Source organism: Taeniopygia guttata, chromosome 7, assembly GCF_048771995.1.
Source record: "Taeniopygia guttata chromosome 7, bTaeGut7.mat, whole genome shotgun sequence".
Classification (NCBI taxonomy): domain Eukaryota; kingdom Metazoa; phylum Chordata; class Aves; order Passeriformes; family Estrildidae; genus Taeniopygia; species Taeniopygia guttata.
The window spans coordinates 30650414-30665818 of NC_133032.1; the positions used below are offsets into that span (position 1 = coordinate 30650414).

Below are 15405 nucleotides of genomic sequence, written 5' to 3' on the forward strand. Positions count from 1 at the left end.
TTAATAAGGCAAGAATTCTTTAAGGGATACGATACTTTCTCTGCTTTCAGAAAATTTTCAACCAAGGTGAGGCACCTTCCTAGAAAACAAGCTGTATTTTCAAAATGATGTCGAAATCCCTGGGGAGTTTTCTGCCCTGCACCATGCAGAAGATCAGATGGGATTATTACAGTGATCCCGCTGGCCTCAACATCTGTGAAAGTTTGCTGCAGCTCCTTTGAATAGTTACTCTGCTTAGTAGGAGGTGACTTTTTTTTTTTTTCCTGTTGGCATGTTATCAGAGGAAATCAGACTAATTGTGTATTTATCTAGAATTACAGTTATGAATCTGCTCTAATAAGGCAGTAATTCATATCTTGAGTGATTTATGGCCTGAGCCTGAAAGCCCTCTGAATCCTTTGACTCCACTGGGATTTCCTAAGGCAAGGTCATTGCAGAATTGTGCTTCCTTTTGCTGCTGATACTCTGATGGTGTAGGACCAGCACCTTCACAGTGCCACTTATTTGTTAGCATTTATACAAAACATCACAAGCTGACCCAGAATAAACGCAATTTGTATACTATTTTCTTATCCACCTTATTTAACAGCTCCCAGAGTCCTCTCCTGCTGTCCTCTGCTGGGGTACTTAGGTGATTTGGGAGGACTTTTAGGAAGCAATTCTTCTTCACTCTGGAACTTCTGCGGTTAAAATTAATTTAGCTCCAACAAAGGAGAGTAAAAAAGAGTGTTTTATAGTCCCTGTGAAGTAATTTTAACCTAGGACTCAAAAGACAAAGACTGCTGTTGAACATCAATGTTTATTTAGCATTTTAGCATTTAAATCTTTCTCTCTTTGGATGTGTCTTTCCTTTTGAACTGGAAGCATAAGTTTCACTGTTTGCCTGCAAAACTTTTTTTTTTTTTTATCTCACACTGAATTCCCTGAAAATCCTCAAATATTCTTGTAAATCTCAAAGATACGAAGGAGTTAGCCCCCCCCCCCTTCCTCCCCATTTAGACCTTTGAAGGCTGGTGTGACTAGAATGATTTTGGAGTTATAGTTCAGAGTCGGAATAAAAAATGAAGGGAAGCATTTTGCAATACCGTAGCTTGTACAATAACTAATTACTTATAGATTTTAGGTCACATTTGAAAAAGACAAATACTGAAATAAATGGATAATCACTTGGAGCTACCATTAACAGTTTGTTTAAGCACTTTGGGTTAAAATCAGCTCGGTGTCACAGCAGAGCAGCTGCCTGCATCGGTGCATGGTTGTGCCAGCACCTGTGAGAGCCACACTGGCTCCTTTGCAGGATCAGAAACACTCAGAGCTTGGGCTTGTGCACTGCACTGGGTGCTTGGTTGGGCCTTTGCTGGAGCATGCTGGTGGGAAGAGTTAACCAAGCAAAAAACCTGACCAGTTCTGACACCAAGTGAGACAGAAAAAAAAGTCTTAGGGTTTTGAGGCCAGATGCTGCCCTCCACTGTGATGTTTAACAGAAAGAAACGAGGAAATGTGCTGGCAGATTTGTAGTGATCTGATCTAAAACATCAGAAGACTTCAGAAGAGAGGGATGAAAATACAATTAGTGACCTATATATGATGTGATGAGTTTAAGCTTTAGATGTAGCCTGCATGTGTATTAAAGTTGTTACCTCTCTGTCATATGAATGTAATGCAGAAAATGAATTCCTTTATTGCATATTTTAAGATGATGTCTTAAACACATTAAATTGCCTTTTTTACCTCTGCAGCTGGAATCATCAGTAATTTTGCTAAGGAGGTGTGTTATTATGCATTCAGCATAAACTTCAGGCTTTGGAAACCTGGAGAACTGGCTTTTAGCTGGCAAACCTCTTGCTCTTCAGCTTCTCTCCCTTTCCGTGGGGCTTGAGATGGGAAACTTCACTTCAGTTGCTTCCCTGTGAATTTTGGAAAATTCTTCCAGCCACACACATATCCCACAGTGTCTGGCTGTTCCCCATTCCTTCAGAGATGACAGAAGGCTCTGTTTTCTCCCCTAAATGAGAAAACTTTCAGCTTGGCACCAGATAGCCTCTATGAAATGTTCATCTTCTTGGGGTAGTGTCAAATACATTGGAAATGCTATTTTAGGGCTCCAGAAAAGATTTGTGTCCTCAAGGGTATTTGCCAACTTACCTCATAAATAGATGTGAGCCAGCAAGATGGGACAAAACTGCCCAAAAGACCCTAATTCATCCAAAACATCTTCAGATCACGAGGAACGGCCAGGGACGGGGATGGTAGCATCTGGAAATAACATCATTCCTAAGGGAAAGTGTTCCATTTTAATTAATTGTATCCCTCTTATCCATGACAGTGTAATTGCATTTTGCTTAACTAAGTCTTTTGAATTGGTGCTGGGCATGAATGATAAGCCAAGCTGTACCACTCTTTGTTGGCTGCCACAGGCAGCTCTTTCAGGGCAGTGCAGGGTGCCTGGGAGACTTTGAAGCTGGGGTGGAACAGCTGGAGCTGGGCATTTGGGAGGGAGGGGGTGTGGCCCCACAAACCAACCTACAAATCTCAAGGCCACCCTTTCTGTAGATGCAGAAGGATTTTTTGTTGCTCACCAACCATCCCATGGTGACTTGTGGCACTCTTCCTGCCCCAGTGGATCTTCTCTCTGGAAAAGTGAATATGTGGGGCACAGGTGCCCTCCAAACCTGCTGCATAGGGATCCCAGTGCTGAGCTTCAGGCTCCAAATGCCACTGCTGGGACTTGTGTCCTGCCCCTGCTGGGGCTGGGGATGAGCTGTGCAGCTGCCCCTCCTCTGTGCCTCCAAGGGGACGCCTCATCCATGCTGGCAAAATCTGAGGGTTTGCCTTAAAAACCGTGTTTCTAGCAATTAAGGCGTGGGGAGCAAGATCTGTACGGTGTCACAGCTGCCCAGCAGTCTCTCACAAACCATCAGGCACAAGAAGCTGCATCACAACGACCTAAACTCATCTGCTCTTATTTTACAAAATCCCTTTCTTGGATGACTGGTTGACCCTTGCTGCAGTTACTGAGGACTGAAACCAACCTGAGTCATTCCCTCAAACCAAGCACCCCACTCTCAGGTTTTTGTCTCACTGTGTGTGCTGTCAGCTGTTTCACGGGATAAAACACATCCTATGACACAGGTGGGACATCACAGTCACCCTCTGGACGCATCTCCAGGCCTTCATGGCCACTCCTGGGATCATAGAATCATGGAATGATTTTAGCTGGAAAAGACCTTAAAGGTCATCTAGTTTCAAATCCCTGAGCAGGGACATCTTTTACTAGACCAGGTTGTTCAAAGCCCCGTCCAATATGTCCTTGAACACTTTCAGGGCCAGGGCCCGGCCGCCCCCGGCCCCGGCCGCCCCCGGCCCCGGCCGCCCCGGGACCGGGGCGGCCGGGGCCGGGGGCGGCCGGGGCCGGGGGCGGCCGGGCCCGGGGCGGTGGAGCCGGGCCCGGGGCCTGGCCCGGGGCCGGGACCGGGACCGGGGCCGGGACCGGGACCGGGGTGACGGGCCCGGTTCCCCGCAGCGGCTCGGCGGAGCGGCGGCGGCCCTGGAGCTCCCCTTAGCGCCGGGAAGGAGCATCGGAGGCTCCGCACCGGGACCGGGCTGGCGGTCCTGCCCGCGCCCCCGGCATCCCGCCGGGATGTGTCCAGCGCTTGTCCTTGCAGGGGGACCTTTATTTATTGAACGTAAATTGCATCAATGGCATGGGATCCAGGAAAGCCCGGTGCAGTATTTTCTCCCTGATACCTACAGGTGTATGTGCATACTTTTATTTCTTTATCTATTCGAGCATTTATTTATTTATCTCTTTATTTATTTTTATTTAACACCGATTGATAGCTTATTCATGCTTTGCTACATTTTTTATTAGTCATCGTTTTGCTTTACTGGAGCATCTAATTTCTAACAGCATGGAAAGCTTAGGTTTATACACCAGATAAAGAAGGGATGTTGCTCCTGAAGACAGCTTAGAAAATGCTGGCAGAGAAGGCAAGGGACTTAGCTAAGGTCAAAAACAAGTGCTGTGCTAAACCAGGGTAGTATGGCACCTAAATCCCAGGCACTTAGCTTTGCACTTTAATGTGTGACCAGTGTTGTTTCTGAACAATATTTATATTTGCATGCCAGAGAGATCATCTGATGATTTCTGAGCATCTGCTCCCCTGGGTGTATGCGCTTCTCTGGGGGTTTTAAGCTCAGGTTCAGAACTGTAGCATGGTGAAGATGGACTATGCAGCTCAGCTGCAGTAAATGCAGGTTTCTGTACACTGATCCTGATCTCTTACTACATTAAGCTAACGTGGACCATCCCCTCCCCTGTGGACTTAGAGGTCACACATGTGTGAGCTCCTGCAGATGAGCTGATGTCAGGTAGCTGGAAAAGCTGTGAACTGGCTCACGCGCCTGAGCTCCAATTGTTTTGTGACAGCTGGGATGTTTCAGTTTACCTGTGGGTCTTGCAACTGTTATTGATTTGTGAAAAATTCAACTTTCTTTGTCAATATTTCTATGACCTGGTAAAGAGGCAGAGAAGCAGAGCCTGATGAGATTGGGTTTGCATCATGAAGAAGAGCTCCATGGAGAGCAGAGGCAGCAGCAGCTCCCAGGACAGACTCAGTGTCCCATCAAGCACACTCCACCCCAACATCCTCGTTGTGGCTGCAGTTGTTTTCACCCCAGGCGCGCTTGCTACAGTCCGTAATTGAAATTTCACTCCCTGTGCAACTTACATCATCAAGCCAAATTTGTCCAGTACCTTTGGAAGATTAAACAAACAAACAAACAAACAACTGGTGGATGGGAGAAAGAGTAGTGTGCCTTTTTTTCTAAAGAGAGCCCTGTGGGCAGTGGGCGTGTGTTGGGTTGCGTGGCTGGCTGTTGGAAATCACGCATTTGGGCACAGTTCAAGCAGCACTTGCCATGCAGCTGCCTCATCCCAAGAGGAACGAGGAAATCACTGGCTGCTGGGGTAGGTGACCTTGCTGTGGTGCTTTCTGTGTGTGTGTGACCACCCATGCCAGGCCTGGAGAGGTGTGGAGCTGTTGTGCACTCACCTGCTGTGGCTGTGAAGAAACTGAGCGCCCCGTTGAATCCCAGCATTCGGCAGACGACGCTGGCCTCTCGGGTGGACCAGCCATCGTCACAGATTGTTCCCCAGGATCCGCTGTGGAAGATTTCCACACGGCCCCTCCTGATTCCTCCCACGAGTCGTACGTAATTACCGAGCCCAGCTGAGAATTCAGAGGAGAAAATACCTCTATGGGTCATACAGGCATAAGGAAAAAGACACTGACAGACAGAAGCAGTGACCACCAAGGGAGAGGGATGTTCCCATCTCCAGGGTTGGACCAGAGGTTACTGGTAGCTCAAGTCCAAACAATTCAAGAGCCCCTCTGCATTTGGAGACACCAGGCTGCAGCTCAGAGCACAGACTCCTTGGCTCTGTTAGCTGTGCTGTGGTGTAGCCAGCATGAACAGAGGGGTATTTTGGTCCTGATTTCAGGTAGCTCTGATACCAGAAGGCAAGTGAGAGAAGAAGTAAAAGTCCAGTACCTTGTCCTTTTTCTCCTTTGCTCCCTTTTGGTCCTGGGGAACCTGTTTCAAGTTAGAAAAGCAAACATTTGACAGTTGCTTGTGAAACAAATCTAATTCTGAATACTCGTGTGAGTTAGAGATGTCCAGACTCCTCCCTTTGTAGGAAATGAACACCCTGAAGTGACAAAGGGTATATAAAGGAAACATGGCAGGAAAACTAGGATAAGATACAGCAAAATATTCCCAATGTGCGACCCAAGAAAAGGCCCACTTTCAAAATCCCGTATATTCATTCACTTGTGGGAGATGTTACCACTGTTACCTGTAAAATTACATCTCTAAGAGACTTTGGGATCTCCAGAAGCAGGCATGGTATCTCTGAGAGTACTTGCAGGAAGACCCCTACATGGGCTTTGATCTCCAGGGAGAGCAGAAAGGTGCTCTCAGCAGTCCTCCACATTTCTGTGGACCATCTTGGTCTTGAGGGTAGGGGTGTTTGAAAAATCCCAGTGAGCTCTTTCCCCCAAAGCTACCTCCAGAAAGCACTCATTGCTGTCTCCTTCTGGGACCAGGAGCTGAGATGCACCCAGAGCATGGAGCCAACCCAGTTACACTTCTTCCATCTTCCAGATGCAAAGCTCCAGAGGAGGAGTGCATGGGGAAGCCCCACATAGAATCTAGTTTATTTTATTTCTGAGGATTCTTGTACTATTCTGTGTGAACAGCTAAAAGAAAAAAGCATCTGGAGCAGTTTGCTTCCCATGGGCTGTTGTGACAACTGCTTGGTTTTTTTTCATTGTTTTTAATACAGGTCTTTTGTTTTTTTGAAACATTCTGTGATTGGAAGGGAGGGGGCTTAAGAATGGAGAGTAGCTGTAGTGTTGGCCCTTTTGAACAACTTCTGTGTCCTACAGTTAACAAGGTGTAGTTAAATAGCCTCACTGTCAGGTGTTTCCAACAACTTCACTATGGCATGTTCCTGAGTGCTGTGTTTACGTGGGATTTATCCCGGGCACAGGGTGTCTCTGATGACTCCGAAAAAGCAAATAAGAATGTGGGTTTCTGTGAAATCAGAGATTTGAGAAAATCTAATGCCTCTGTGTACGTGCATGCCTTTTAACACACCTCCCAGGGTGTACAATTGACACCCTGCACATTCCTGTGCTAGGAAGGCTGATCTGCAGTCCCAAACCCAAATGTGCCATCAGCTCCACAGATCCTGTGGCAAAGAGCCTTACCAGAAAATCCAGTGTCTCCCTTGGCTCCTTTTAGTCCTGGTTCTCCTTTCAGACCCTTAGTGCCGGAATCCCCCTTGGTTCCTTTTGGACCAGCTGGGCCTGGGGTGCCTGGGTGGAAAGCAAAAAGTCACTGCCTTTGTCCCTTTCCAGGGAAAGGACATGACAAACATTTCACATTGATACAGAACAGTGGACTGTGGCACCTGAAGTTCTTTGTGTCATCATCTTTGTGTCAGAATAAACCATGCTATAAGAGTTTACCTGTTGGGCCCTGGTCTCCCTTTGCTCCCTTTTGCCCTGGAGGTCCTAAGATCATAAAAAACAAACAAATATTTATGAGCCTGATGTTTATACATTTATAAAAGCTTATGCAAATGAGTATTTACAATTGATTTTAACTGATCTAGTTTTGGTGTCTACACTATAAGCATCTATTTCTGAATCAGGTGACTTATTTCACATCATGCTCCGTGCAGACCATGTCAGACAAGAAAATACAGGCCACGGAGAAACATCTTCTCCTGAAGTTCATGTTAAACTGCTTCTTTGTTTGTGCAGTTTCAATTTATACAAAAATTCAGGCACCATCACCCCTCACACATATTACATAAACAGAAACAACCCTCTGGTGAGTAGTCAGCCCACAGCAGCCTGGCAGTGCCCCAGGAGTGCCATGGCATCCTGGGGTGCATTGGGGGTCCAAGAAGAAGACTCAAGAGGTCTCTTCTTGGTGGTGTCTTTCCCTTCCTGGTGTCTGCATGTAGTGTGTTTTTGACCTAAAACCTGTTTTATTCTCCTTTACCTGCTATTCCTTGCTCTCCTTGTACACCTTTGAGTCCAGCAACGCCTTGTGCTCCTAAAATCAAAAATAAATCAGTAAGGGTGAACCCATCACATGAAGTGAGGCCAGAGTAGGAGGCCAGTGAGCTCTAGGTTTGAGCAGGGCTGTACCTGGGCTACCTTTGGGGCCCTGGTCCCCCTTCTCCCCTTTCTGACCAGCTCTGCCTTCCAGGCCAGGACTTCCAGGAGGCCCAAGTTGTCCAGCTGCACCTTGAGGTTGAGTGAAAGCAGCACAATATGAAATGTCACACAACACATGAAGGAGATGAAAAGACAGCTCAATCACCAGCCCTTGCACAATGAGTTGAGCCTATGAAAGCAAAACAAACACTGGCTGTCTCCAAATTGCAATCCTGGCAGTGCTAACCTTAGCAATGCAGTGAGGGATGATCTGGAGTGAAAGGCTGCATGGAACCAGGTCCTGGCTGACTGCCAGCCTTGAAATGCACAAGTTCTTCCCAAAAGAGCAGCCAGTTTTGGCCCTTGGGTGTGCACAGGTGTCAGGAAGGAGGCCGTGGCCCTTTTCCGCTCTCAGAATCCTGCACAGTGAGTGGGGCCCAGAAGAGACAGCCAAGGCTGCTGGATGATTTTGGATGACATTGAAACATTGGCATGGTTTCTTCATCTAATCATCATCTTCTCTTACCCATGCTGGGATCTAGACCAGCTGCAGCTTTCCTTGTCATGAAACACCACATTAAAGAGATCAGCCTTATGCCTCTACAAGAAAATTGCACCTTCTGTACAGCTTACCTGCCTCTCCTTTTGGGCCAGGAGGTCCAGGCTTCCCCGGGCTCCCTGTAATGACACCCTGGCATCAGTGCAGCCCAGGCTTAGCCCAGCCCCTCAGTGGGGTGGCCCTCACCCTGCCCCACCGTGTCCCCTGCACTTACCCTCGTCCCCTGGCACTCCTGGGAATCCACGCTCTCCCTGAGGACCCACAGGGCCCTGGAGCCCAGGGTCTCCCTTCTTGCCCATGTCACCTTTCTGTCCTTGGGGACCTATCAAAAGCACAGCACACACGTGTAAATTCAAAAAAAACAGGTTTGTTGTCTCTTCAGCTTGTGGAGCACCTCTGTCTGGCCACACCAGGAGCAAGGTTTGGCCTCACACCTGCATTTACCATATGGTGGCATTGTCACCATAAAGCTGGAGGAGGACAGAGCTGGCCAGATGTTTGTCTGGCCCGCTGTTAAAGGTTTCCAGTGGTGCCATGACATCTCTCCAATCTATTCCCCAAACTATCCCTCCTTCTGGATTTTTTTCCTCTAGTTAAATATCTGTTACTGCAGTCTGAATGCTTCCTTTCTGCTAGACACAGTGGAGATACAGGGCAGCACATTCCACTCCTGTTCTTCCAGAGAGTTCTGTCATCTCCTCTTAACCTTGTCTTCTCTGAACAGGTGATCAGCATGCTCCAAAAGAGCTGATTTACTTGAAAGTGCCTCATTTGAAGACTTCTCCTTCATCTTTCTGCTCCAGAATTATCCCAAAGTCCTTGCCTTTTGGTATTCCTCCTACAACCACTCTTCTCTTCTGGAGCATCTTGTGCTAATGAGAACATTGGAACATTCAGGATCTGATGGAAGATCTGAGGAAGCTCTTATCAACCTGTCCAGGTGTCCTTCCTGCTCTGCACCACACACATCACCTGCTTTCTTTTCCTCTCCTGCTGTCAGCCCATGTGAGACCACTGAGTAACAGCTATCCATAATGCATGCTACATGGGAGAAACACATTGCACAACTCTTCTACTTCAGGTGTACAAAGCCAGGCTTAGGTAAGATGCTCATAAAGCTCTCAGAAAGAGATTCCACTAAAATGAGGATTAATATCCACGTGCTTGTGCATATAAATTATATTGCATTATTTTATACCATGGAAATCCTACTGCAAACATCACTGCTTTAATCTAGGATAGGCTGATAATTGAATATCTGTGGCTTTCATCAGACAAAGGTCACTCTGTAAAGAGACTTCTGTGGTGCAGAATCAACATTTTGCATGGCCCCTTCCCCCAGCCCTCCTTTGGGGGATTTGCTGAAGCATGACATGAAATTAAACCCCTTCAGATCAGGTCAAGTGTCCTGTTTATCCAGCTCCCTCACTGACTGGCAAACCACATTCAGGGCTGCTTGGATTTTTATGAATACTGACCTATGAAAACTTCTTCTGTTGTTTTATGTAGAATGAGTTTAAAAAGAAATATGTGTGATAACATTAGAAATGTTAAGATAGGGAAGAACTCTTACCTGCAATCCCCATCTCTCCTTTTTCTCCTTTCAGTCCTGGACCACCACTTGGGCCAGCAGGACCAGGAGCTCCTTTGCTCCCCTTCTCACCCTGGGGTCCATGTGTGCCTGCAAGGACAACACCATTTTTCTGATGCTTCCTGGGTGCCATGTGTAGTCAGTGCCAGCAGCAGGACACCCACAACAGCTGAGAGCATGAGCCAAACTCCACACTCTGTGCACTTGAGAGTGGTGCTGGTGACAGTGGGAAATTGGCCCACTGTGACTGTTGCATGCTGACTTTTAAAATAAGACTTTTTTTTTCTGGCTAAGTTTTGCTTTTGCTCACATTAGCTTTACATAGGCTCATTTCCTTCAACTCCAATGACATTCTTACTCACACCTTGGCTGAGGACAAGATTGCTCATAAAATCATCCATAAAGCCACTTTATGTTCATCCACAGAAGTAATTCAGGTGTCAAAAAAGCCTTACCTTGGTCTCCCTTTGTCCCTGGTGGTCCCCGTAACCCTGGGATGTAAAATGCATATATCAGCTGACACACATCATCTATTCACAGTAATGGCTAAGAAGAAGAGACAAATTTTTTAAATCATCCTTTGCTCACACAATTTCAGTCACCAGTGAGGCCAATCTTCAGCTGGCAGGGACCAGAAAAACCACTTGAGTAAAGTCCTTGGAGCTCAGCTGAGTGCTCAGCTGGGCAGGGGCCAGCTTGTCTTCCTGCCAAGCCCAGCTCATGGGGACCATTGGGGAGATCTTTCATGAAAATGCACTGATCGATTGGGCTCTGATGTGTAATAACACTGCTTGGCAGGAGGTGCTGTTTCAACATTGTAAGTGCAGCCAGGAACATATGAAAACACAACTTTAATTTTTTTTTTCCTTCAGAAAACCTCATCAGTGTAGCCAAGAAGTAGGGATGGATGAGTTACAGACCTGACCTAACAAGGGCTGCACCTTAGATCATCATCACAGGATCACAGAAACTGTTGCCTGGCCCAACCTCTGCTCAAAGTGGAGCCAGTGTTAGATCATGACCTGCTGTGTCCTCACAGTCTGGAGATATTTACCTCCCATGGCAGGGGTAGGTAACCCCAGGTACCCAGGGCAGCAGCTTGTGCATGGCTGTGGAGGGCAGAACTTGCACCCAGCTCATTCCTGAGTCTGTGCCAATGTTTTCCTAGGGACAGGGTGGGCATCGACATCTGTGGGAGCACTTGGGCTAGCCAAGGCTCCCGGAGGATGTGTGAAAAGCCTCACAGGCTTTACACCTGCTTTTTACAGCAGGTCTCCTCATGACCAGGGTGTTGTGTGCACACTGGGTAGGGTCTGGGTCTGGAGACTGAAATCCCAAATCCTCACTTAAGGTCTCTTAGATGAAATAAAGAGGAAGAGAAAAAGAGAAGTTGTGGCTCATTTACCAACATACCTGGTAGACCAGGATCTCCTTTGCGTCCAGGAGGCCCTGAAATAAATATTTAATGGGTATTTTTCAGCAGTCAGCAGTTGGTGAGGAACACAGCAGTAGGGGATTGAGGTGTGGGCTGGAGACACAGCCCTTTTGGGTCTGGAGTCCAAATCTACAAGTCACAGGAGGGAAGATGAGCCTGGAGCCGCATGTGCATCTGCAAGGGGATCTGGGGGCTTGCACAGGGCAGTGCTCCAGCTCCAGTAGGTGCTCCCTGGTCTGGAGTTGACTCCCATCCTGGGCATGGGGACATAACTAACTGACAGGAAGATTAAATCTTGCCCTAGTTATGGGAACATCTAAACTGGGTTTTCAGCCCCACTAGTGATGCAGAGGAGACAAGTCTCCCCACTGCAGAGCCAGCATGGAGAGCCATACCTGCAACCAGGGTGATGTTGTTCATCCTCATCATCAGCTTTGCATTGTTGCTTTTAATTATGATGATTTCCTCTTCTAAGCTTCTCCGCCAGTTTTCTTCATGTCTCATGAGAAAGTCCTTCGAAGCAGAGCTTCTTGACAAGGCCAGATTGTTTGCAGAGTAGCTCTGCAGAATCTCTTCTGTATAGGAGGCATTTTGCTCTTGAAGTTTGAGTATCTGTCTCTGCATCCTAAATACTGAGGAGACAAAAACCCATACAGTGAATATTCGCTGCCTGATCCGGCTGGGAAATGGTTGTTTGGCAGAGCAGTTCCTCAGCACCTGGGGGGGACACGGGGGGGATAAAGACCACCCCTGTTTGACCCGGGGAGGTGGTTTTCATGTGGCAGTCCTTGCTGCAGCCAGGAGCGCAGCTGGGAGTGCTTTTGCAAATGCAAAGCACACACGCAGGGTGGGAGAATTGTTCCCTGCAGCCGCTGCTCTGCCTGGCGGTGTGCGGTGTGCGGTGTGCGGAGGAGCCTCTCTGCTGCCTCGGAGGTTTCAGATCTGTGTGCTCATTCCCTCTTGCCCGTGCCCCCAGGAGCACCAGCAGAGCTCTCTGTTGATGCCAAGCCCATGGCGAGGCCGTGGCGTTACCTTTGTACATCAGCAGCCCCTGGCCGGCCGTCAGCAGCAGCAGGTAGATGCTGAGGGCTGTCCGAGCGCAGCACGTCGATGGCTTTTTTTGTCTCCGAGGCTCTGAAAACCAAGAGAAGAAGGGTAGACACAGGTAGACACTCTCCCACGTTTCTCCCCGACAAGCTCTGCTGGCTTCCAGCCTTTCCAGCTTGGCCACGGCGCTTTCCAGCGGTGTGGAGCTGCAAGGTCCCTTTGTGAGAACGCTCGATCCTGCCAGCAAGGCAGGCAGCCTTCCTCTGCCCCAGGCTCTGCACATCAATCTGCTTGGCCATCTTTTCCTTAGCTAATTTAACCAGCTCAGTTCCATCAATTCTTAATCCAGCCTATAACAGTGTGAGTGTGGTGGTTTCCCCCTTTCTGCATCAATAAACTCTGCTTTTAGTTGTCCCAGGCTGCCATTCGGAGGGCTGCTCAAAGCAATTCCTTCTCCATCCAGAGCACTGCGTATGTGTGATTCCACCAGTGATGCACGTATGCATCAAAATAAATGAAAAATCAATAATAAACTGCACCGCAGAACAAATTGAAACAAGTCATAAGATGTAAAATCAATCATTACCAGCAAGTGTAAAAGAAATAAATGGCTTTGTTGAATTTTGGCCTTCAGGGAGAAAAAAAAGTATTTCAGAAGCATTGGTAACTATGTCAGACTTCAGTAAGTTACCCTCAATTGAGGTTTTTCTTTTTTTTCAGAGTAATGTAATCAGGAGTTTAAAGTCTTAGTTTTAAAAGAGTACAGTATTTTAATTGGTTTTACAATAGAATGGCTTAGTCAGCAATGAAGCTTTTATATTCAGCTAAAATTTCATAAACTTACATTTTTTTATTGAGTCTGGTGATTTTAGTATCTTAACTATTATGCATAAAAGTCTTACTCAAGAAAATTAGACATTTTCTAAGACAGGAAAATAACCAATTTTTTTCTGATGCTGAGCATCAACTTTTGGCTAGAAAAGGTAGTTTGACATACTTCTACTTTTAAATGGCAGTTAATTTACAAGCAAAATCACTGCAAAAAGCATTTAATATGTACTATTTCATTTTTATGTGTTGTTTTAGACCAGATAAAATCCATATAAATTCATTGAATAAAAAAAAAAATCTTACCACTTATCTGAAAGGTTGTGGTAGCAGGTGAGGCAAACCCAATCTTTTCTGAAATACTGAAAGAGTTCATATCACTCGAATTTCCGTCTTCCCCGTATTTGTCTGTAATTTTCATGACAAATTCCTTGTTGCTATCCTAAAGCCTTGGATAATAAAGAACTGGAGATACTTCCTCTCTGCCTCCTAATTTGATATGCTTTCTGACATGCATTTCCTAGCTGCTCAGCTTTTATAGACTGCTGAGAACTCTGATGTGGTAATTTGAAAAGTTCCTCAAAAAATCCCGCAGCTAAGATGCTGAGCTGCTCTCATGCACTCAACTGGAGTCCAGGGAGCCTTGGGCAGGATTCTGAAAGATTTTCAACCTGGAGTTATTCAGCATCTCTGCATTGTGGCGGAGTTAGGCATGAGATGGATGTTTTGTTTCTAACACCAGTAAACCTCCTCAGGTAGCCAAGAAGAATCCATGTTCAATGTTAGTTTGGCAGCCACTCTCCTGGAAGGGGAGGCTGAGGACTTTGTCACAGTGAAACACACAGTAATGTGCACCACGGTGACACCTCAGTGACTGTGTGTGACTCAAGTGCAGGGAGGGAAAGGATCAGGAGGAGTTGCAAAGACAAGTGAATGATGTTGGGATGGGGGATGCTGAAACCCAAATGGGTTTGGGATGATATGGAGAAGAGGCACTTGCAGCCTCATTGATAAGGTCTCTCCAGCTCCTGCTTCCTCCCTAATGAGTTTTTCACACCCAGGGGCATAATTCCCCCTTCTTCACCATTTCATTGCCTTCATCCTGCCAAACTCCCCCCTGGCATTTGGCATTCTGACATCTCCATTTGCCTTGGGTTTGATTTTGCTTTTGCAAAGCAAAGCGACTCACCCAGGCCCGCAGGCAGGAGCTGTCGGTAGGAGCTGGGCAGAGCCCTCCTTGTCCAGGCTGCCACCAGCACGCCCTGCCCTCTCCAAGGTGCCAGGCAGTCACTGTCACACCGCTGGGTCCTGGGCTGCAGGTCTGTGTCCATCCCTGGGGCTGCTGGGTCCTCACTGCTCTGCTTGGCCATGGAATGAAGGGTGGCACAGCTTCAGGTAGGGCTGAGCTGGAGATCCACACCCTGACAGTGCAGAGTGAAGCACTTTGTTCTGCACCTGATGTACAAATCTCTGAAAGCCTTAAACCACAAATACGTGGGGATTTTTGAATCCACTTCTGTGTTCTCCTTTCAAATGTGCTTGTGCAGCTGTGACCTGGTTTGTCCCCAGGAGGGAAGAAGAGGAATCCTCCATTTTTAAACATTCTGCTACACTCTGTGTAGGAATTGGGATAATTTGCTTCCTTGTGAAGGTCTCAGATATCCCCTTGAATCCGGGAGGCTCTAGAGGTTACCACCCATCAGCTGAGCCACAGTAAATCCCTGTGCATCCTCTCCCATCACTGCATCACCTCCTCACGGGAGTAAGGGCTCATGTCCAGCCCTTTTCTGATGGTTCTGGTGGTTCAGCTGACCACTCTGCACAAGCCTGGAGCCGTATACTCTTGCTGGGTGATGAACTGGGAATGACTGCACTAGTGCTGCCAAGTGGATGTTTATAGGGATGGATGTGATTCAGGTGCATGCAGAGAGCAGATTTACAGCAGAGAGGCTTTTAATAATACTTCTAGTCAGATCCATTTTATTTCAAAGTATTAAAAATAAGCTGGCAGATGTAGTTCTCAAAAGCCTGCCTAAAGACAAAAGGTGCAATGAGATCTTTGTGCTCTCCTCCCAGAGAAAAAAGCTCAGGGATAAGTTTTCACATGATTCATGGTCACGCTGTGGCCACAGCACAGTGGCCCAGTGGGCATGGGTGTAAAAACAGGGGGAGATTCCATTAATTTGACACCCCTGAACTGCAGTGCTTCAGG

At 47.1% G+C, this 15405-nt stretch overlaps 1 protein-coding gene across 2 annotated transcripts; it reads right to left on the minus strand.

The window, feature by feature from the left end:
* Nucleotides 1-3792: 3792 nt before the first annotated feature.
* MARCO (macrophage receptor with collagenous structure) lies at nucleotides 3793-14631 on the minus strand. Of its 2 annotated transcripts, none has more exons than XM_030278037.4 (15): nucleotides 14383-14631; nucleotides 12351-12452; nucleotides 11714-11950; nucleotides 11297-11332; nucleotides 10339-10374; nucleotides 9866-9973; nucleotides 8507-8614; nucleotides 8367-8411; nucleotides 7725-7823; nucleotides 7576-7629; nucleotides 7035-7079; nucleotides 6774-6881; nucleotides 5554-5595; nucleotides 5055-5231; nucleotides 3793-4756 (listed from the first exon to the last, which is right to left on the minus strand). In XM_030278037.4, exons 1-15 carry the CDS (start codon nucleotides 14561-14563, stop codon nucleotides 4626-4628), a joined length of 1509 nt encoding a protein of 502 aa, XP_030133897.4. In that variant the 5' UTR covers nucleotides 14564-14631; the 3' UTR covers nucleotides 3793-4625. The 2 variants fall into 2 exon arrangements, with proteins under 2 accessions (XP_030133897.4, XP_030133899.4); XM_030278039.4 differs by lacking the exon at nucleotides 14383-14631 and adding an exon at nucleotides 13500-13715.
* Nucleotides 14632-15405: the final 774 nt, after the last annotated feature.